The sequence below is a fragment of the Apteryx rowi genome, unplaced genomic scaffold, assembly GCF_003343035.1.
Source record: "Apteryx rowi isolate R43461 unplaced genomic scaffold, aptRow1 scaffold_27, whole genome shotgun sequence".
Classification (NCBI taxonomy): Eukaryota; Metazoa; Chordata; class Aves; order Apterygiformes; family Apterygidae; genus Apteryx; species Apteryx rowi.
Genome location: NW_020449085.1, coordinates 368,431 through 390,514, shown reverse-complemented (window position 1 = coordinate 390,514; position 22,084 = coordinate 368,431). Strand labels below are relative to the sequence as shown.

General features: G+C 47.0%; 1 protein-coding gene across 1 annotated transcript; it reads left to right on the top strand.

Moving 5' to 3' along the window:
* The first annotated feature begins 1,894 nt into the window (after nucleotides 1-1,894).
* On the top strand, nucleotides 1,895-20,987 carry SORD (sorbitol dehydrogenase). The gene is made up of 8 exons (XM_026068263.1): nucleotides 1,895-1,961; nucleotides 2,675-2,839; nucleotides 5,050-5,209; nucleotides 7,374-7,492; nucleotides 7,978-8,043; nucleotides 15,917-16,092; nucleotides 18,836-18,957; nucleotides 19,621-20,987. The coding sequence occupies exons 2-8, from the start codon at nucleotides 2,689-2,691 to the stop codon at nucleotides 19,784-19,786; spliced, it is 960 nt and encodes a 319-aa protein (XP_025924048.1). The 5' UTR covers nucleotides 1,895-1,961; nucleotides 2,675-2,688; the 3' UTR covers nucleotides 19,787-20,987.
* Nucleotides 20,988-22,084: the final 1,097 nt, after the last annotated feature.

The window sequence follows — 22,084 nt, the reverse complement described above, 5'->3', positions numbered from 1 at the left end:
TCGGGACGCGCGGCCTGGCGCGGGGCCTTGTGCCGGGTCGGTGAGCTGAACCGGCCCCGGCGGGCGGGAGCGGGGAAGGCGGCTGCTCCGCGGGGCGTTCGCCGGCGGCTTGCGGCGCCCCGGGAGCGCTGCCCACCTCCCCGCGGCCCCTGCGAAAGCCTCGGCCGCCCGACACGCGGGACGTCGGTGAGCGTAGCTGCGCGCGAGGCCTGCTCCGCCGCCGTGTGCTGAACGGAGAGAGGGCGTCGAGGGCCTCCGCCGTTCGGTAGATGTTCCCAGGAAAAGGCGTTCCCAGAAAGTAAAAAGAAGGAATGATGTGTTGATTAGTCCAGTTCATGTGAGCACAAGTGAGGACTAGGAAGGAGGTTTCAAACAGAGCAGCCAAACTGATCACTCATGCGCTTATGTCAGAATACTTTGCAGAGAGCAGCGCATTTATTTTTTTTTTAAATCAGTGCTTCAAACCGATTCTGCTTCTCTGGCTGTAAATGCTTGGATGTACTTTGGTGATGAGACATTTGTGGTGCCGCTAAAGATTTATACTTGCCAGTTTGGTAGGTGCCAAATCAGAGAAGAAAGATTTTCTGTGGGTGAACATTGACAGCCAGTTTTCTGTACAAACAGTTCTGGTAGGATAGCCCTTAACAAATACGCAGACCTTGGACACCTGTAGCAGCTCGCTTGCGAGATGATTGTCAAGGAAGCAGTTGATTTTTATCATGCCTGCACAGCTCAAGCAACATGTGCCAAGGCTAGGCAGCATTTGTGTCCTTAACTGCTGCATGGCTCCCAGCCAGCTGTGACATAACTGTAGTCTTCACGAAGAAGTACATGCAGTAATTGCTTGACTTCTACTAGACATATTCTACTAGACTATGTAGACTTCTACATAGACTATGGATTGCTATAGGGAGTTCAAGAACCCATTTCTAATATCTTGTGATTTGAACAGGCATAAGAAACCTGTAATTGTGGATGCTATCTCATCTGGTGTGTGTTGCCGGTCTTTAAACTGGCTCACACCCAGATGTTTGAGATTTCCTTGGGATAGTCTCCCTTCCAGAAACTTCAAAGGTGGTCATGTGCTCCCATGCCTGGTGGCGGGACCCCTGGGATGTGATCCTCCCAGGCTTCTCCTTAATGTTTCCTTGCCATGATTTGAATGGCAGTCATTGAATTACCCCACTGACTACGTGAAGAGTCTAGACAGTAAAGTTTGACCTCGTTATCTGCATTATTGGTGTCTAAAGTTAGGTGGATGGGTGACTTGGAGCTTTAACTAACCCTCTGTGACTACTGGGTGCGTATGGTTAGCCTGAGCTGACCTCTGTTCCTGGTTTCCTTCTTTTCCTTATTGTTCATGTCATGAGCAGGTGTTGTGCCAATTACAAGCAGAGGGTGTGACTTTAAATGTTGGTTATAGTAATATTTATAATTTATTTATACATTTAGTAATTATTATATAATAACAATCATTTACATTATTTATACTAATGTTATAAGCATTGAGATATTAAAGTTTCATATAAATATGTGGTTCAAAATCTTCCCTGGTTGCAGAAGGCAAATTTGTTTTCAGAGTGCAGTATGAGGGATTCAGCTGAAACTTGAGGCTGTTCCAGGGCAGGGAAGTTCAGTTCATGGATCTTGTCTGCATGAAGAAATTACTGCACAGTAAGTTAGAGCATGGATTTACAAGCTGTCTGTGTGGTCACTTGTAACGGATGCCCACATTACTCCACTGGGTAAGCAAAATGATGTGATGCACATTTATATCTTGCCTTATTGCACAGCAACTTCTATGAGCAGACAGAACTGAAAATTTGTTCCGCTGTCAGATTTACCTGGAGTAACCTAGACTGACTTCCCACAAGGCATTCCCATGCTTTTGCACAAGTTGAACCTTTTTTTGTTTGTTTCCTCCCAGGAAAACCGGCCGATCCCAGAACCGGGTCCCAATGGTAAGCCTAGAGACTGCTTCTAGCTTGCAGTGTTATTTACTAATCTGTTTTCTTTCCCCATTCTCTTCTGCCACTCTGTGATGCTATAGAATAGATAAAATATTTCTGAGGAGATATAAAATAATCCAGAAGAGAATATGCAGCTGAAATAGGTCATGCAGTGTGTCCCCTTGAAAAGAAGAGCTAGAACAATCAAAGATATATCCCATTATCTGTTTTTTTTGCTTCCTGTTTTGTCAGTTATATATTTCACATTACACAGCTCTTGGGACAGGTCAGATGATCTTATCTGAGGACTAAATAGGAAGGGAGTATGGGCCGATAGGAGTTGGATTCACTAACTCTCTCCAGGGCTGAAGTCTAGTTTAGGGAGAAAGAGGAATTAAGGGCAATTGCTCTTCTGTTCTTGCTCAAATAAGATAGTAGCCATGCCCCTCTTACATTTCATTAGCTTTTATTGACAGGGTTCTTACTGCATTTTAAGCTTTCCTCTGTTTTAAATCCTTATATAGTTTTGTATTTCAGTAGGCATCTGACGAATATGCCATCTGTCCAAAAGCATGTAGGTGCAGTACATTTATTTAACGCTGGTAAATTTGGACGTTTCTGGCTTGGTCTTGGTTGTGGGGCACCGGGACAGCAAACTTGTAGTTGTCCCAGTACCCAAACAGGTAAGTTTTTTCTACAAAGAAATCTTCTTTTCTTTCTGGCAGAAGTCCTCCTGCGGATGCATTCTGTTGGGATCTGTGGGTCTGATGTTCACTACTGGCAGCACGGTCAGATCGGGGATTTTGTTGTAAAGGATCCCATGGTACTGGGGCATGAGGCTTCTGGGACCATCATCAAAGTGGGATCAGGAGTAACTCATTTGCAGCCAGGTGATTGGAATCAAATCTGTTTGTTTTGTTTTGTTTTGTCTTCCTGTTAATCAGTTCTTGAGAAGGAATTGCTAACAGGCAGTGCTTTTGTGTTATGTTTATTTATCTGATGTTCTGAGCTGTGAGTAGCACAGTGTGACCACCTCCTTCAAAGAGTGTTGCTGCACTATTCAGCACCCAACTTGGCCACTGTGGTTTATGGTATTTTTTAGGTATGCTTTGTCCTCTTGAGCTGTCTGAGTTTACTTTAAGGCAGAACCAAATGTATGGCGGTACAAGGTGCTTTTTGAAGAAGTTAGAAAAAGCTTCAGAAACCATGTACATTGCTCTTGCCAGTAACCTGCTGTTAATGTTTCTTTGCTGCATTTCTGAAGGAGCAAAAGGCCTCCTGGAGTGGAGAGAGGTCACTGGTGCAACTCCACCAGACCCTCTGCTGTGACCTCTGCTGTTCACTGTGCTCATGAATGTCCTAGAAAATGGGCTGAGCAGCAAAGTTTGCAAAGTTTGCTGACAGCAGCAAGTTAGGCAGGGTGAAGAGGACAAGGGAGAGCTAGCAGGAGTTGCAGAGACACCTTATAGGTACCTGGGCAATAAGATGCAGATGAAATTCAGTGCAGGTAAGCATAAAGTGCTGTCCATGGCAGGAGAAACAAGACCAGCTTCATATATAAAACAGTGTGCTGACCATCACTGCTGAAAGTGAGACCGTGGGCTCTGACACGGTGCATGGAAACATTGGCTCAGTGCTCAGTAATGGTGAAAAATGCAAATCAGTGTCAGGAAAGGGAGAGAGACTAAATCAGAGAACATTCTTACATCTCTGTGTGCATCCCTACTGATGCACTTCTGGAGCCCTGCATGCGATTCAAGTCTCCTCATTTCCAAAGGGATATAAGAGAAGTGGGAAAAGGGTCAAATGAGGACAGGATGACTGAAGATGTGGAGCATCTTCTGTATGATGAGCGACTAAGCTAGGAACTCAAGCCCTAAAGAGGCAACTCAAGGACATGTGACATAGATCTAAAGATTCATGGAGGGCAGGGAGAAGGCACATAAAGATCACCTGTTCTCTGTCTCCTCCAGTACAAGAGAAAGGGGCTGTGGGAGCTCTGTGCAGCGTTCACAGTAGACATAGCAGACCTGCTGACCTCCTTGGCAAAGGATGGTGTGGATGCTAAAAGTTTACATAGTGGAAAGTGGAAAAGAAATCTATTGTGGATTCCTAAATACAGAGAAATCAGATCTAGCTTGGGAGGTCCCTGAGCTGAGTATAACTGAAGGCTTGGAGAACACTGAATGAAATAATTGTATGTGCTTGTCCTGCTCCTCTCTCCCAGACATCTCCTGGTGACCATATCAGAGCCAAGGGTGTACTGGGCTAGAGAGATCTTTACTTTGATCCATCCTCCCTTTCCTATATTGCCTATATTGTGTCAAGTGAGGGCCTTTTGTTGGAGAGCTTCACCATGAGATTTGTCATTGGTTGATTTCCTATGCCAAATAGAAAGGGTTCTTTTGTGTACTTTGTGTACTCGCAATTGTACTTTGATCCCACAGTTGTTTTCTTTAGACCATCCAGCCTCATGATTTTGGGTAAACAGTTACTCCTTGTCCTGCAGCATGGGCCCTTCCGGCAGCCCCCACTGCTACATTGTAGCATCAAGGAGTTTCTGTTCCCTGGCAAATCCTGCCTGACTCCTGGGTGTGCTTCCGTACCTTACCTTAGCTGTCTTCCCAAGGAACAGCCCGTTAGAGCTGGCAGCTTGGTGGCCAGCAGAGCTCACCTGCTTTGTCTTGATTATTTGATATTCCAATTACTAGAGTTTCTGAAAAAAATCTGATCATGTGTGTCTGTGGGATTTCCAGGAGTGAGGGCTGCCTCTTCAGTGGAAAGGGGAGATCTGCTAAGGTTCAGTGCAAGGCAGCTGGAGAGAGGTTTTTGTGTGACTAAGCCTCCATCTGGTCTGTATCCATGTCTCTGAAACACCAGCTCTTTTCATGTGACTGTGAAGATCTTGGTGATGAGGCCCCTGCGAAGGAAGTGTTAGGAACTTTCCTGGTGCATGTAGTGTGATCTTTCTCAGTTAGTAAGTGCCCTTATGCTTTTGTTGTGCTGGGTTTTCATGCTCTCTTCCGTGACCATTCTGAAGTACCCATACCTATATGCCCCCCTTTTCCCCAGGTAACACAGTCTGCTTTCACCCTGGCAGGTGATCGAGTGGCGATTGAGCCGGGCGTTCCAAGAGAAATAGATGAGTTCTGCAAACTTGGACGCTACAACCTCTCTCCAACCATCTTCTTCTGTGCAACGCCTCCTGATGATGGGAACTTGTGCCGCTACTACAAACACAGTGCCAGCTTCTGCTACAAGTCAGTCACTGTTCCTTTTGCAGAGAAATATGTGTTCCTTGGGGGGAAATTAGCTGAAACAATCACCTCTTGGCCGTCTTGAGTGTCGCAGTGAGAGCTCTTTATTAGAACACAACAGGTTCTATTGCTTTCTAATCCGTGAATAATGTATATAAGGCTTGGATGGAAGCCACATTGCAAAGGGTTTGTCAGCCAGGTGTAGTTATACCCACTGGTGCCAGATGTAAACAAATAGTTCTTGCATATTTCCTGGGATGTCACCATTGTTTTAACCTTTAATTATTTTCCTTTTCCCATTTGCTCCCTGCTTCTGGTTTCTTTTCTGCTGCCTTATTATGTCCTTGCCTTCTTATGACTGTACCTGGAGGTCTTTGCCTGATTCTTTGAGCTGAGCTAGCTTTATTGCTGCTTTTTAGAAAGCACCACGTCAACTGCTGACACCTTGCTCTGTCATTTGAAACAAAGTCTTCCTAGTTAAAGCAGAACAGGAAAAGAAATCAGCATCCTTGCCAAACCACATTCTGTGTGGTGCTGAGCAACCCCACTAAACTACCAGCAGTATAGCTCTATTTCGTATCCACTTCAGTGAACTTGAATTTGTTCTTAACTGTGGCAGGACTTGCACATGTGCTTAGCAGGAAGCATGTGCTTCAGTACTCTGGCAAATTAGGACACTAGAAATTAGGACACAAACCTCTGCAACATTATACCCATGTAAGTGCAGTTACATGAGGAGTTAAACATAGTCCAAGGTAGTGGCCCTATGAGACTGCTCTATCTCTGGAGCTTAATTCCTCTTTCAGTCTTTGTGGAGCAAGTACTTCCCTGAACAGGCAGGGGAGAGCAGCCGAATGTGCCTGGGATTGATCTTTGGTACCTGTAGAGTTAGCGTTCAGGATCGAATGAATCTGAAGGAGGTACATGGATGCTTTTACTTCTCATGAGAGTCCTCAGGCAGAAAGCTCCTTTCAAAGCAGATCCCAGACAGCTGCTGGAAGATTGAGATGCTCTTCTCATGGGCCCAACTTCTCACTGTCCAGACCTGCTGTCACTGGTTTTCTCTGCTATTGTCTGTCTTTCTGCAGCTGCCATGGGGACCCAGGACAAGCTCTGTGTTGTGTGCTCCGGCTAATTTGACAGAAGTGGGATTATGCCACAAGGCTGCCCTCCCTGCTAACAGGGCAGTGCACGGACTCAGTAGGAGCAAATGTGATGCCAAACTCTCAGGCACCCGAACTCTTGCAGTCAACCCTTTAATGCCTCCTAAAGATATGGGATATGTTGACATCTTACAACTGCCATTACATGACTGTCATTTCAGTTCCTTTGGCTTTGTGTTGGCCTGGCTGAGATGTGACCTCAAGTTTCCCAGGGCTGTCACAAAGAAGAGGTGCTTCAGCTCTGCTGGTGGGGCATAACCTTCCTCCCAGACATACTCTCAGCACCCGCTGTGTAAAGAGGCAGTGATGGTGACTTTCTGAAGGGCTGCGCTGAGCGTTGCGTGGCTGGGATTTATTTCTTATAGGAGTAGAGAAGGGTCTCACCCCGCTCTACTTTTTGCTTTCACCTGTGCTAGCTGCATTACTCTGTCATTTCTGACTAAAATGCTTTTGATACCCGCTTTATACAGGGTGCCACATTTTTCCTGACTGCTGGGAAGGTGCACACTGGGGCCTGTCTACTTTTTGAAACACTGTGTGTCCATGAGGATATCCAGGGTGTGACGGAGATGCCTGGTTCTGGCTGCCTTTGCTTTATGTGGCATCATCATTGGCTTGTGTTAGGCAGGAAGATGTTTTCGAAAGCCTGGATGTAAATGACTCTTGCCAGATGAGGAGTCTGGGAGTTCACTGACGGGTCCCAGCCACAGGGCAGCCTTTGGGGTGATGCATATGCAGCTGTGGGTTTTGTTCCAAAGAGAATGAGCAGCAAGGGAGACTGAGACTGGGTGTGAGGGCTGACTTGCTGAGTGCTGCTTCAGAGCAGGGGAAGAGGCAGTATAAGCTCTTGAAATCCATTCCAGCCCTGCATTTCTCTGTCCAAGGGTGAGAGCATGTTTTGCCACTGGGATTTAGACCTATGTTTGGTCTCTGAGTATCATGGTTTTCCTCCATCACCCTGATAAACCTCTTTGGTGAATATTGCTTCTGTCTGGTTCCTGCAGGCTTCCAGATAATGTCACCTTTGAAGAAGGGGCCCTTATTGAGCCCCTTTCTGTGGGAATCCATGCCTGCCGAAGAGCTGGAGTCACTCTGGGAAGCAAAGTCTTCGTGTCTGGCTCTGGTATGGTAGAACATATTCAGGCCTTGGGTTCCCTGCCTGCTGCAGCTCTGTGGGATGGAGGGTGAAGGACAGTGTGCAAGCTGGGCTTCTAAGCTCAGCAGTAAGTGTGGGTCATGGCAGAGCTGCACAGATGCTGAGGGGGACCTTGAGGCTCTCCTTGCCTGTACTGCACTGTAGTACCACATTTTGAGCAGTCCTACTCTAAAGTGYAGTGTCTGGGTGTGCTGAGCTCACCAGCTTGAGGGAGCGCAGGAGCGGGCAGTGCTTTTCCTTGCTGACCTTCAGGTATCAACATTTGCCCTGTCAGCATCCAGTCTCCCTACCCTGGGTACACGGTGATGCTGTGATCCCATCCCAGAACTACCCGCCTGGAAACACCATTGGAGCCTCCTTTAGTGCAGGAACTGAGCTCTTGGCATTTTCTGTGCTTGTGGATGGTGCTGTTTGACAGTTGTGTATTTTCTCTTTCTCCCCTTTTTACCCAGGACCAATTGGCCTTGTTAACGTGCTTGTTGCTAAGATGATGGGTGCAGCAGTCGTGGTAGTTACAGGTAAGTCCTTTTAACCCATAGGAGTGCCTGTTTCCTATGGTTTAACACTTTGACTGATTCCTAATAATTCCTTGAAGGCAACTGCTAGGGAAGGCAGTCCAAGCACAATGGAAGGTCTGTTCCTGAATGCACTAGTAGTGTTCCTGTCTGGAGGCAATCCTAATAAACACCTCATTTCCCAGGAGACCTTGATCTTCGCACTAATTGGCATCTATAAGAAGATGCAGGTTACAACTGCTGCTTCTCTACTAGGTTAGTGGCCCCAGATAATGACCTCTGCTTCCTAGCAGAGACAGATTGTGCAGGTGCATAAACCACAGGCTAATGAGCAGTCCTTAGATCGAGCCCAGAGACTTCTGGTGGACTTTGAGCAGGTCTTTGGGAAGAGAAACTGCATCTTTATGTCAGGGTTCTGAGTTATAGAAGCTCCCTTTGCTCCTAGTGCCTTTGATCACTAACTTTTCTTTTTATTTCCATTCTGAGCTGTTCTGACCTCAACTTTCAGCTGTTGGTTAGTGTTACACATTTGGCTCATAGATCATGGTGCCCTGAGTATCAAATTTCCTCTTCCCTGTAGGGCTTATAGACCTTGATTATATTTCCTTCTTAGTCTTTGCACTGATAAGTCAGGCAGTCAAGGCACCAAAATGTATTTTATACCTCTCTTGGAGCTATTCTTGGAGCTTCACACTGAGCAGTTTTTTTCTTATTCCTCTTGTAGTGATAAGTGATGGCCTGGACACAGTGTTTCCCCAGTCCTTCCTGTGTTCAGCCACATTGTCCCTCTTCAGTGCTCTTTTGATGCCCTTCTTACTGCTCCCCTGCTGGGGGGTTCATTTTCAGCTGGTTATCCATAATGACCTAAAAGGCCTTTTCAGATTCCCTGCCTTTCAGAAATGGGCCTTCCTTGCATACCTGTGTCCTGGGATTTTTCTATGCTCTTGTATTTGGTTAGACTGTTCTGATGAATGTATAGGTTCAGTCATTGCTCATATCATGCTCATAGTGCACTGTGTTGACTTGCAGTCTTTTGGCCAACTAGAACTGGCAGTGGGATATCACTTGGGTGCTCCTGTTTGATATTCACAGGATCACAGAAGAGCTGAGGTTGGAAGGGACCTCTAGAGATCATCTAGTCCAGCCTCCCAGCTATTTCTATGAGAAATGTTGGTGTGAAGGCTTTCCTGGAGATTTCTAGTCTGACTGCTGCTTGCAGCAGGACTGTCATCAGCAGTGGATCAAGTCAGGCATGGTTTTGTCTAGCTGAGTGTGGAAAACCTCTGAGAATGAAGATTCACACTGTTCTGGGTACCTAGTCCAGGACTGCACGGCCTCCTAATGAAGAAGTTTTTCCTGGGGTCCAGTCTGAACCTCCCAAACTGCAATTTGTGGCTATTTTCCCTTGTATTGTCTGCAGCTACAGAAATTAGTTTCTCCATCCTTCTTTGTAACTGCCCTTCTGGTTGTTGTAGACTGCAATTGGATCCCTCCTCCTCTTTGCCAGACTAACCCAGCCCAGCTCCCACCACCTCTCCTCAAAGATCAGGCTCTTCTCCACATAGTTTGTCCAGAGGAATTGACACGGCAGTGCCAGCTGGAGCAATCTCTTGAGGTTCCCTGGTTGAAATTTCCACCTGGTATTTGAACAGGGCCTGGAAGTGTTGTTTCCAACTGCCACCACTGCTCCCTTTGATCCTTCTGAGTGCTGGTGGCCAGGAGGAACAGTTACAGATACAGCTAGACAATGAGCACAAATTGTTGCAGCATTCCTGGGCCAAACCCCAATCTGGAGCTTTTCAAAGGCTGTTATTCCACCTCCCCATTTAGGGCCAGGAGTGTTCTTGGCCTCTCAGTTACTGTGTTTCAGTCTTCAGGTTGAGAGATAAAATTAAGGTTTCAGCGTCTTGTCATTGCAGAAACATATTTCAGTAGTAGCTTGTGTGAAAATCCAAGGCAGATCATTGCTTTCTCCTCCCTAAGTCCTCTAACTGTCTAGTCTGGGGCATTTCTTGCTCTGCTGCCCCACCCTGCAGGGGTGTGCTTGGTGGATGTAATCAGTCCTGGCTATATATTTTGCTAAGTGTTGTGTTTTGAGGATGATAGTTTCTATAGCAGGAAGAACAACTCTGGCTCTTGAATCATGTGTGAGGAACCTTGATGCAAAGCTGAGCTGGTGCAGGGCCCGTTGATCACCCAGTCCTTGAGTGTGGAAGGGGTTGATAAGCCAGCAGGATTTGGTGGGGCTGATGTTGCTGGGTCACTTTGCTACCCCAACCCCTGTCCTGCTTCCTCGAGCCCAGTCCTGCCTGGGCATATTCTTCCCTGTAGCCCAGGAAACTGCTGTTTCTCCTGTCTGTGAACTGCTCCTGGGTCAGCAGTTCACCATATGGCATATGCTGAATGGCTCCATATGGTCATAGGAAGTTCTTGGTGCCTGGTTTGTAGGGTCAGGAAGTTTGGCTACATAGAATTGACCCCTTCTTATCTTTAAGCCTTGACCTAAGTAGTGATCCTGACCTGTAGATGTCTTCACATCACCTGCATGACAAGTGTTTGGACAAGAGGCTCAGAGACGCCCATGCAGGTGTTGTCCCTTGTCAGATATTTTGTGCGCGACATGGGCAGAAAAATGGGTTTTCTTTGGCTCTTTGCCACAGGGGATTTTGATGTCCTTCTCAAGGAACTGCTTTTTCTGTTGGCATTAGGAGCCAACGCCTGTGAGCTGACTGCCCACAAAGGCCCTCTTGTACTTTGCTACCAGATTCTTTGTATTCATTGCCTGGAGTTGTTATGATGTGTTTGTCTGTGAAAAACTTTGTCTGCACAACACATTTAAAACTAATTACTTTAAGTATTTGTGTTTGTTTGGAGAAGCTGCACACAAATCTAGAAATCTAGAAGAGTTTTGTTCCTGACTTGGGGAGAACTCACCTTCTATGGCTTCAGCAGTGGTTTTCTGTGGCTTAGCTGGAGCCAGCAAATTTTGGAAAGTTACATTTCTGCCAAGGAGTCGTGTCCCTTCCCTATCATTCCTGTAGAGATGCTGGCACTGTAGCTAGAGGCTAACGTTCAGCCCTACCCTTTCCAAAGGCTTGCATGCACCAGAGTTTGGCTTTCTTCCCAGCTATAGCAGCTTGCCTGATAAAAGATATTAGCGCTTCTGATAACCTTTGCTCCTTTCCCAGAAGTGATTTCATCCTGGCAAGACTGGTGTTCTCCCATTTTGGGGGGGGTGCATGCAGTTGGGTGCAGAAGAGGTTGATTGATTTGTTTTGTGACTCTTCATCTTCTCTATGGTCTAAAGCTTTCTGCACTCTGCTGCTGAAGGGGTGTGATTGATATTTATGGGAAACCTTCTCCTGTCCTTCTTTGCTGTGGACATTGCTGTTGCTCTGAAAAGCTGCTTTTCTCCTTAAAGGGATCTAAAAGAGCAGCCTTATTCCCCAGCAAGTGCAGTGACAATTTGGGTATTCCTATGACAGTGTTAGGCCTTGCTCAACCTGACACTAAAGGGACACTTAGTAATTCCCACATAAGAGAAATTATTCCACTTGTACTGTCTAAGTCTGAAGTCCCTGGTGCTGCTGCCTTGTGCTCCAGAAACCCTGGAAGTCTGGTCAGGGAAGATGAATAATGGGACAGAATTCATGTTCTGTCTGAAGGATCATCAACACAGAAAGTATGAGAGCTTCAAGGATATTAGCCCATCAACATAGAAAGTGTGAGAGCTTCAAGGATATTAGCCCATTAAATTGGATCCATTGGTTAACCATCACAAGAAGCTTAAGTGTAATTTGGTCACTTCTGTGGGAGCAGAGTTACAAGAATAGACTATTTTTAGTCTGTCAGACAAAAATTTAATTAGCGCCGGTGGCCGGAAGTGAAAATGAAATTCTGACTAGAAGCAATATACAGCTCTGTAATTGTGTAATTGATCAGTTTCCCAAGCGTTGTGTTGGGTTCAGCCAAGTTTAAAATCCAAATGACAAACTCACAAATGTCTGAGCTCTAGATAATATGGTAACCTTCTCATTTTATGTAACTTGCAGATCTATCAGCCTCAGTAAATGCTTAACAATGATTCGCTTATGCCAGCTATGCAAAGATGTTATTACAGTCCTGACTGAGTCTGATAGTACTGCTGGTGTGATCCATACACCTCTCCTACACGAGTACTTCCTTCCCGAGCAGATCAACAAACTAGAGGACTACTATAGGAGAAGTGTGGAGTATTCTCTGTGACGTTTGCTGCCTGTCAGCTACTTTTGCGGCCACTTCGAGGTGCATTGGCTGACAGAGTGAGCTTTCTCTCCAGAAGTATATCTGTTCCTCATATGGCAGGCTGCCCACAGGGGCACTGCCTCTGGATGTGTTTCTGTCAAAGGGACAGTATAAAATATACTAGCAAATGGCCAGATATGACAAATGGCTGAATCCAGCTGTGTCTGCTGCGTGGTGGTGTTCCGAACAGGGCACTTTGCGAGGAGTTTGGCCCATTGCTGGGAGTACAGTTGAGCCCCTACGGTCTCTTTCCCATGCACTAGCATGTGGGAGACACCAGCTGTGCCAGGCAGAAGTGCTTCTTGACTCTTCAAGTGCCTTGAAAAGAGCAGCTCTTGCTCCTTGGGAGGTCTCAGAGTGCAGCTCAACTAGGAGAGCGTCGAGCATGACTGTACACGTGGCCTGAAGTCCAATGCTTAGGGCTTGGGAAGGACAGACGTGACTAATGCCTCCTTCAGCCACAGGAAAGAGAGCTCAAGCCAGGGCTTCCAGGATGATGTTAGTCTTATTTTTCAGCTTTGAGTTTTCCTACTTCGTTTGCATTTTATTACCCTTTGTTCTCCCTTCTTGAAACATCCTCCACAGGTCTCCTGGGTACTCATCTTGGTGGGTGTGCCGGCACCTGGCCTCCTGAGCCTTCTTGCTGCTGGTAGGGGCATGTCTATGGCCTGCCCTTGCTGCTGGTAGGGGCATGTCTATAGCCTGCCCTTCCAGTAACGTCACATTCGCCGCGTGAGGGGCAGGGCAGCTCCTCTGACTTTGCTTCCTCCCAGCATGGGGGCTGAGTCAGAGTGGCTCATGTTAGAGCAGTGGCCTTGGCAGGGTGATAGCTGTCTCTCTGTCTTCCATTCTCCTTTTTCCTTCATTATTTTCCCCTTGCCTGTGTCTCTGATTTCTCTGAAGCCAGAAAAGAAGCTGTGCCCTCATAGGAGGGGTATGTTCTTTGCGGTGGACTCACTGTGTGTCTTGGAGAGAAGACTTGGGAAAACTATGGTTTTCTGAGTTTCAAGCCTAGGACCACTGGCTGGAGAGACTGGCCCACTCCACCAGCCCTGAGTTTGAGAAGTCTTGACTATTACAGCTAAGCTTCCACCATCCAGGCTTCTCTTCCAGTGCAAAGACACAGGCCTCTTCGGACCACTGCTTCAGTGCACAACAAAGAGGTAGTTTCTGCCTCAGAGGTGCCACTATTCTTTTCCACTGTCTACCTCCTCAAGTCCAGAGATGTTCTGGCCCTGGTGGGGTCTGGAGAGAGATGGGTGGGTTCCTTCCAGGCGACATGGCTACCCAGGGCAGCTTGCTCCATGGTACGGGCCAGGGCTTCATCTTCAGCTTCAACCAAGAAGAATTTGTCTGTCATAGGCATGTCAGGACAGGTTAGGTGAATGTTCTCAGCTTTGCAGAGGTGAGTTCTTTCTTGGGGCTCTCAGGGTGAGTTCTCCTTGAATACAGTTCACTTTTCGTGAATCAGTAACCCTTTTGCCAAGCTCCAAGTCAAAGGGATGCCTGTTCTGGTGTGAATTGTTACTATGTCCATGATGGTCCTGCTCTCTTGGTGTGCTCCTGTCCAGACTGGCCAGTCACAGTGTGCTCCCTCACATGTGGCCAGTGTCAAGACCCTTTGGCTAAGGCTGAACCTTGCTGGTGCTGGCTGTGTGCTGGAGCAAGTTGTTTCCTCGCCTTTGCCTCCTCTGGAAGACCAGCTGTATTGTGATGGATAACTCCAATTCAAGGAGGGATAACTCCTTGAGGCCATTAGTTATGGGCTATTTTAGATTTTTTAGGTCCACATATTTATGGAACTGTAAAGATTCCTCTGGACAGAGTACCATAGTACAGCCATGCCCTCGCAGACATTTATCTTCACCTGCCTTGTTCTCTGCATTAATGGGATATCCTAGGCCCAATCTATTGCCATATCACTCTTCCCTTCTCTTACATGCTTGCCTTCTAATTAATCTGTGGCAGAAACTGCCTTGAGAGGCGCTCAGCAGCCTCCGGCCCTGTTGTAAGAAGGGTAAAAGGATGGGAGACATCTGTAACAGCAGGGACACACTTAGTGTTGCCAACTAATGCGTTCTGCAGTTCGCTCAGCTGAAAGCATCTGCTGATGGTTCATTGAGGAAGCTCTCAGAGAACTCTTTATCTCCTCTCATCTGGTATCATTAGAAGTTGTACGGCCAAATTAATGATCCTTTGAGCCCAGGGTGATGTCTCCTGTCAGGAAGGTTTCTTGGTGCCCTGCTGTTCATAGCCATGGGATTTCTAGCCATAAGGGAGCAAGGTCAGAGTGACCTTGCCTCTGCCTGCAATGCCCAGGACATTCATGAGGACAGAACATGAGCAAAAGCAAAGCACCTTGTCTTGAGAGCCAGGGAAGGAAAATGCAAAAGAAATGAGAGGTGGGATTTGCCTAACTGTGGGCTCCTGCAAGGTTAACTTGCTGAGCTTGTGTATGTTGTCTTTTTCTTACAGTCCTGTTCCACTAGTGGATTAAGGTCCCTGTTGAATTAGTGAAGCTGCTTCATGAAAGAATCATTGCCAGAGAGGCACTGAGCAATGCAGGATTAGACAGTGGCAGCTGGCAGCTTTGGTAAGACATAACTGCACTTTTCAAGCAGGTCGAGTGTAGCTTAGCACTCCCCCATCTGTCCTGTCCTTCTGCTGCCTTTTGCCTTTTCCTGCACTAAGGTTCCTCTGCTCTGCAGTGAGTGTTGGGACTGCAGCATGCATTAGCCCAGGGCAGGCATGGTGGCAGCACAGCCACAGCAACATGGCTAGTATATGTGCGCCAGTGCTTGGCCACAGCTGTTCATGTTGCAGTCACATCCCTGCTTGTAGTTTCAATGTGCACGCTCTTGGGACTTAAGCATGGCCTTCTGATCTGTCTTGGCACTGTAGCCTCTTGGTGCTCCTGCAGTACTGTAGAAAAATTTGGAGACCTATGAAGTGACGTTCTTAGAAAACAGCCCTCGAGTCTGATGGTTGCAGCTCTTCCTTCACTTGGACATTGCTTCAGATGATGTGCTTTTGTCTATGAGTTTGGAGAGTTTGTGCTTTGCCTCTTTGAAGCATACCTACTCCTGCAGCTGGAAAATCTTTGGCATCTCTTGGGCCTTAAGTTGTCCTCATAGCTCATCCTTCTCTACCTGCCTAGAAAAATGATCAGATCTCTTCCGCACCTCCTCACTGACAGCTGTGTGAATTTGAGAGAGGGAACTTAGACTTGCCTGGTTGTGTGCTGCTCTATGAGCACATGTTCAGACTTCAGAGAAAAGTGCCTGCATCAGGGCTTCTTCGGGGTGGCCTCCTATATTCTTTAAGGGCGGGAATCCAGAATCCCTTTGGTTTGCATGGGCTACATAAATTTTGAGAAAGTACTAGAGGGCTGTAGTTTCCCATCTTGTCCTAACACATAACAAATGTTAGTTTCTTTCCTGAGATAGATGACAGCTGGTCACCTAACAAGGTGGCTCTGTCACCACTGTTGAGACATCAGATAGTGGAAGGAAGTGGATTGCAAGCTCAGGTTCTGGCTCTGCCTCTGCTTCATATAGTGCTCCAGTTGTTAACTTGTTTCATCTTTCCCCAGATTTATCTGCCTCTCGCCTGCAGAAAGCCAAGGAGGTAGGGGCAGATTTCACCATTCAGGTAAAGAATGAGACCCCACAGGAGGTGGCCTCCAAAGTAGAAAGTCTGCTTGGCTGCATGCCCGAGATAACTGTGGAGTGTACAGGAGTGCAAGATTGCATCCAGGCTGGCATTTATGTGAGTATCACTTGTTCCTGGGGTAGAGTAGTACTGGCATTTGCTTTACTCTTTCTGGGACACAGCAGCGAATGATGTTATTCTGCTCTCATAGTGTTTAGTCTTGGGGGCTTGGTATGGTAAAAAGAAGTTGCTCGTTAGAGAACAAACTAAGAGAGACAGCTAAGCAGAGTTATGTCTTTGCAGACATCACGGGGACAATTGTCTGATTTGATGCTCAGATACATTACCACTTACCAAAGAGACTACAGTAAAACTCTGAAACCTGAGCATGGCTAAATAGCAGTGTCAGGGAGCTCGTAAAAGTAAGAGAAGATCTTTCATACAGTAGAAGCTATGTCCAAATGGGGAGAATAATAAAGAGTGTAAGTTTTGGCAGATGAAGAAGGCAGAGGGGATTTTTTGTTGTCCTCAACTGCCTGATAGGAGGTTGTGGAGAAGATAGTGCAGACTCTTCTCAAAGATTCAAAGTCAAAGGACAAGAGACAAAAGGGACAAGCTGCAAAAAGAGAAATTCCAGTTGTATACAAGCAAAAAAAATTTTTCCGCTGAGAGGAGTGCAGCCCTGGGACAGGCATGAGAGAGGTGGTGGAAATCTCCATCCTTGGAGATGTTCAACACCTGGATGGATGCAACTCTGAACAGCCTGATCTGACTTTGAAGGTGGATCTGACTTTAAAATTGGCCCTGCTTTCAGTAGGAAGTTGGACCAGACACCTCCAGAGGTCCCTCCCTACCCGAATTTTTTCTTTGACTCAATATATTGCAAAATCAAAAGAAGGCAGTTGAAAAAAGAGTTTCAAGAGCAACTCGTAAAAGACATAAAAACTATGAAAAAACTTTGCCTTTTGCAAAGCACATTGGGAGCAGGAGGCCTGCAAGGGAGTCCATAAAACTGGTAAACAACCTAGGGGAAGAAGCACCAGGAGATAAAGTCACACATACTTGTTACATATATCTTCTCTGGGACTCTGTGTTCATCCTTAGTGAGGCTCCCACACTGGAATCCTTCCTCAGAAGGTGAGCTTCAGAGTCTGTCTCACTGTGAAGCATCAGCAGAAGAGAGAGCAGAATAAATTGACTAAGCAAATAATGAAAACCCTATCAATGGTGTGACCTACAGGGTCTGAAAGGCCTTTGCCTCTGTTGGTGCTGCTGTGACAGAGAGGATTAGTTTTAGCAAATCTATATGAAGCCATTCACCGAGAAAGAGTAGGGTAGGGTAGGATAGGGTAGAGGATCGGTGTGCCAGCAGCAGCTCAAGTGCTGTCTCCTGGTGTAGCCTCCTGTTCTTGGCTTAGCTGACTCCAGGCAACCCCTGCAGGGTGAATTGCCCAAATCCCTTTTGCAGTGGGATCATGTCGATCTCCCCTCCAATCTTGTCTCTCCTAAAAACCACCCCACTGCTTTTACCTGCCCTCTTAATCTTCCAACTCTTTGACAGCATGACAGTGGTGGCAATTCCCCAGGCATAAGCTGACCTCCGGGAGAATTCGAGAAACCATCCCAAAGGAATGATTAAATTACAGTTGTAAATTTTAACAACATGATATAGATACAACATGGCAAATTCAGGTGATACAGTGATACGAAGTATTTGCTGTTAGTAATTACCTTCATTCAGGATGAAAGTAGAAATAAGAAGAAAATAGTTTTTTTTTTATATTCAGAGGTTAATGATGTTTTAAAGAGAGTTCTGGGAACACAAAGGAGATTCTGCAGGCCTGTCATTTAATTTTAAGTCTGTAGTAGGCCTTAGTGTAGTATTTCTCATAGGAGAACCTAGGATATGGTGTTTGGAGCGGCTTGTGTTTTGAGTGATGAACGATCCCCTCGGTGAGGCTCAGGAGACCTGGATTATGCTCCTGATTTTGGTACTAGTTTGCTGGCTGGCTTTGGGCCAGGCAAATTTGATCCAGTTCCTCAGCTGCCTTCCCTTTGGAGCATGGACTTTATGAGGTCTCAACTGTAGCAAAAGCTTTTGGGTGTTACTGTAATGCGAATACTGATTTCCCCAGCTTGTCTGTTGTGCCTTGGCTATGTGGCATTACAATGTCAGTATACCAGGCAGCACACGGTGGTTTCTGCCAGTGGGGTGCAGGTGGACTTGGTCTGCTCTTACTCTGGCCGTACACTTCCTGTGGGCTTCTCCTGATGAGGATTTTCCTGCTGCCTGTGGCCTTAGATTGGACTTCAGGATTAGAAATGTAGGAGAGTAGGATGCTTCCACATATGAAGGATGGTCAGGGAGAGGGGCTTAGTAGTTTCAAAACCTTTCTAAAGCCCCACAGTGATGTGACTACCTGTAAATCAGCAAGGTCATTTCTAACTTGCACCGTAGCTAGGTGGTTATGTGCTTTTTAAAGTTTCTTTGTGGCTCAGCTGCATTTTAGGCACATAAAAACTTGGAATATCAGGCTCTTAGACATTTTAAATTTCTCCCATTGAAATCCAAAAGGCTTTTTGTACTCCTAAGTGCCAGTCATTTTTCAGAATGGGATTTAGATACCAAAATCCTTCAGGAATTTTCAGAAAATTGTTTCCTGAGTATTGTTTATCACATTTCACACTTACGGACTCCTGACAGCATCCTGCCTCTCCCTTGGCTTCTCTGTTGTACTCCAGGCAGTGCGTTACAGTCACAAAGAACAATTTTATTTTTTACAGTGTGCTGCAAAGGCTCTTGCTGTGGTGACTAACTTTGTTCAGCAAAATATAACATTTTTGTGTGTGTGTTCTTCAGGCCACTCGTTCTGGAGGGACCTTGGTGCTGGTGGGACTGGGGCCTGAGATGGTCACTGTACCCATCATTAATGCTGCCGTGCGGGAGGTGGATATCAAGGGGATATTCCGCTACTGCAACACGTGAGTCTTGTGCAGGGCTGGGTGGACTGAAGTGTGTCAGAGTGTCTCATCCTCAGTGTCCTTAAGAAATTCTTGCTTTCCACAAGGAGAGAGGAAGTGAAAAAGCTTGGTTTTCCTTACAACTGGTTAAACCTCATGTCACTCTGAAATACTAGCACCGCAGGACAGACAGCCTGACTGATTTATCTTGCACTTTATACCTTGATTACTGGAACAGTCCTGCACTGCAAACCTGATCGCAGTAAAGCAGGCCAGTCGATCAGCTGATGGGACCTCCAGCCCAATGCCCCATTTCAAACAGCAGATGGTGCCAAGAAAGGTAGAGACCCTTCAAACCCTTCCGCTGCTGCAAACAAGCCAAAATGGAAAAAAAGTATATAATTGACATTTATGTCTTCAGCTCCTGTGCCCTGTAGAGAGGGAAGGCCAGGTGCTGGGGGCATTTTGGAGGAGTCTGGCTTGTCTGCAAGCGGACTGGCTCGTTGTGAAAGCCATAGCAGGCAAAATTCCCCTTACTTCCCTGGGCTGCAAAAATTATTGTAGCAAAGTCTGACTCTTCCCTGCTCTTTCCTTGGGGCTCTTGGAGAGCATAGGTCTTCACAGAGACCTCCCGGATCCAAACCAGCAACTGCTCTCACGTCCTGCTCTACATTTCCCTTCCAGGTGGCCCATGGCAATTGCTCTTCTTGCGTCCAAGCGCATAAATGTCAAGCCCTTGGTTACACACCGCTTCCCCCTGGAAAAGGCTCTGGAAGCATTCGAGACCACTAAGAGGGGCGAGGGAATAAAAGTCATGCTGAAGTGCGACCCCACTGACCACAGCCCCTGAGATGCGGTGGTGCCCGGCCCTCTCCCCTGTTACACTGCCTGTATGTGACTTGACGGATGAGGCCACCGGAGGCTGATGTATGGCTGTTGCATGTCCTCATAGTCACCTTGTGCAGGCACTCCTTTGTAATAGAGCTATAAAATCAAACTATAATGAGGGTGAAGAGCACCAAGGGATATTTGCAACTAACTACAAATGAAGAACCAACAGGAAATAGTTTGAGGCAAAATGCTGCTCTTTGATTAGAGATCTTGATTCACACAGTTGGCTCTTCTCCAGCAGACCACGTACTCTGAAGAGTCTGGGTTTCTCTGCGTGTGTCAGGCAGAGCACTTCCTTTGTGCGTGCCCCGAGAGGCGCCCATGTGGCACTGCGGGTTTGTCTGAGGACAGAGGGCAGGATGATGTCAACTGTGGCAAAGACGGACGAGAGGACTGAAATGCTGGTGCTACACCTTCCTGCCCCAGCGCTGCCCTGAGAGTGTGCTTGCCACAGCTCTTCCCATTTACAAAGCACTGGGCACAGAATAGCGGTACTTGAATACTCTGCCTTCCAGTCACACATTTCCTTGAGGATGCTCAGGGATTTTAATAGCCTGTGGAACAAAGGCTGGCCAGCCCCTTTCCGTGGAAAGTATCCTTACATTCAAGTAATTCCCTCCATGCTCTTTGCAAATAGCTCTGGAACAAACTGCAGGCCCAAAGCCTAGACTCCAGGGCTTTTTTGGAGAAGCTAGTCTGGAGACTGGCTAGGGCTGTATCTGCCATGTAATCCCCCCACAGCAGCTCCCAATGGGGCAGAATGGACTGTTGCAGAGCAGGCTGGAGTGTGTTTGCAGCAGAACTGCCCTGTCTCCAGCTGGGAGTGCAGAGAGCCCGGTCCTGACTTGGGTGACCCACAGATGCAGATGGCCGTGGCCCCTGAGAAGGGGCTGCTGGCAGCGGTGCAGGTTTCTTTTAGCGTGAAGGGATGTACGGGAAAGAGGTGAGGGGACGGCATCACTCAGAGGTTTTACCACTGCAAAGGAATTGCAGCTCGATATCAGAGCTTCCTGCTGAGTTTATGAGCCATGAATGAGGTACTAGTGTGGCAGCAGGTTGCAGATAACAAAATCTAATTTTAGATTACAGTTGTCTTAATTCTAATACTAGGAGATCAATCCAAGAACCCTCTCTTGGGCCGGTACCGAACTTTACCCAATAAATGCTTCTTACCTGATGGCTGTATGTCCCTTGAAGCTTTGGGTGGTCAGTTTGGAGGGATGTGGCTTTGTGGCTTGGGGACCTTGCTCTCATTGCAGCACACAGTCTTGTGTGGTTCATTGGGGAGAGCGGGGGAGGCTGGTCCTTCAGAAAACCCTCTGCGTGTCCTACACTGTGCTCAGCTCAGTGGTTGGGGGGTGCCCACTGTCAACGTACACACCACCTCCAGTTACACGCAGAAGCTGAGAAATGACTGAGAAGGACTTTGGGGTAGCAGGGCTGTGCTGGGTTTATGGTGGAAACCCAGCAAGGCCCAAGTTCACCCCCTTTGACTGGGTCTCCTGATGCAAAAGCAGTCTGGAGAAATGAGGTCTGCTGGTGGACATCAGCCACAGAGGGAAAGGTTGGCAGCCCTGCAGCCAAGCTGAGCTGCTCCTAGCTGCTTGGAAAAACTGGTTTGCAAAGAAAGCTTCTGGGCTGTGGGACAAGGAGACTGCCCCATTCCTAGGGCGCAGCTCAGTGGGGGCACCTGTCTCCTGCAGATCCCCCAGCTGGTGCGCTGCCCAGTGGCAATGAGCAGTGGAAGAGCTCACAGCTGGCAGGACCATGCAGCCTTAGGTGATGACCCAACCCTTTTGGCATTGATTCTCCTGCCAGGCAGCTGTCTCCAATACACCTTTCAGCATGGACTTTCTACGCTTTGATTCATTCAGAGGGGCCCGGTGGGGGCTCACTGGTGGCTTGGGGGAGGCTGTCCCTTTTGGAGTAACCCTCAAGAGATGCAGAACAGCCATCTATGATGATTTATGCCAGCCCATTTATGCTTAAATCAAAGGGTATATATATATATATATATATATATATATTTATTTATTTATTTATTGCAGAGGTGGCAAGGTTAATTTTGGCACAGGTAGAAGCCTTCAAGGCCACACTGTTACAGGGCTAAGACACAACCCAGTCAGGCTTCCCTTAGTCAGAAGGAGAAATGGTCAAAGTACTGTTCAGAGTAAACTGAGTAGTTAATGTTTCAGGCTGACTCAGTCACTGTAAGCAGGTAAAACCTACTGATAGCCTGTGTCTGTAATCCTACATA

What these genes read in the sequence shown, in the direction of transcription:
- SORD (XM_026068263.1), top strand. Translation starts at nt 2,689, where the DNA reads ATGCATTCTGTTGGGATCTGTGGGTCTGATGTTCACTACTGGCAGCAC. An exon ending in AGTCTTCGTGTCTGGCTCTG is followed by an intron (nt 7,493 to 7,977) that starts GTATGGTAGAAC and finishes CTTTTTACCCAG; the next exon opens with GACCAATTGGCCTTGTTAAC. An exon ending in AGCAGTCGTGGTAGTTACAG is followed by an intron (nt 8,044 to 15,916) that starts GTAAGTCCTTTT and finishes ATCTTTCCCCAG; the next exon opens with ATTTATCTGCCTCTCGCCTG.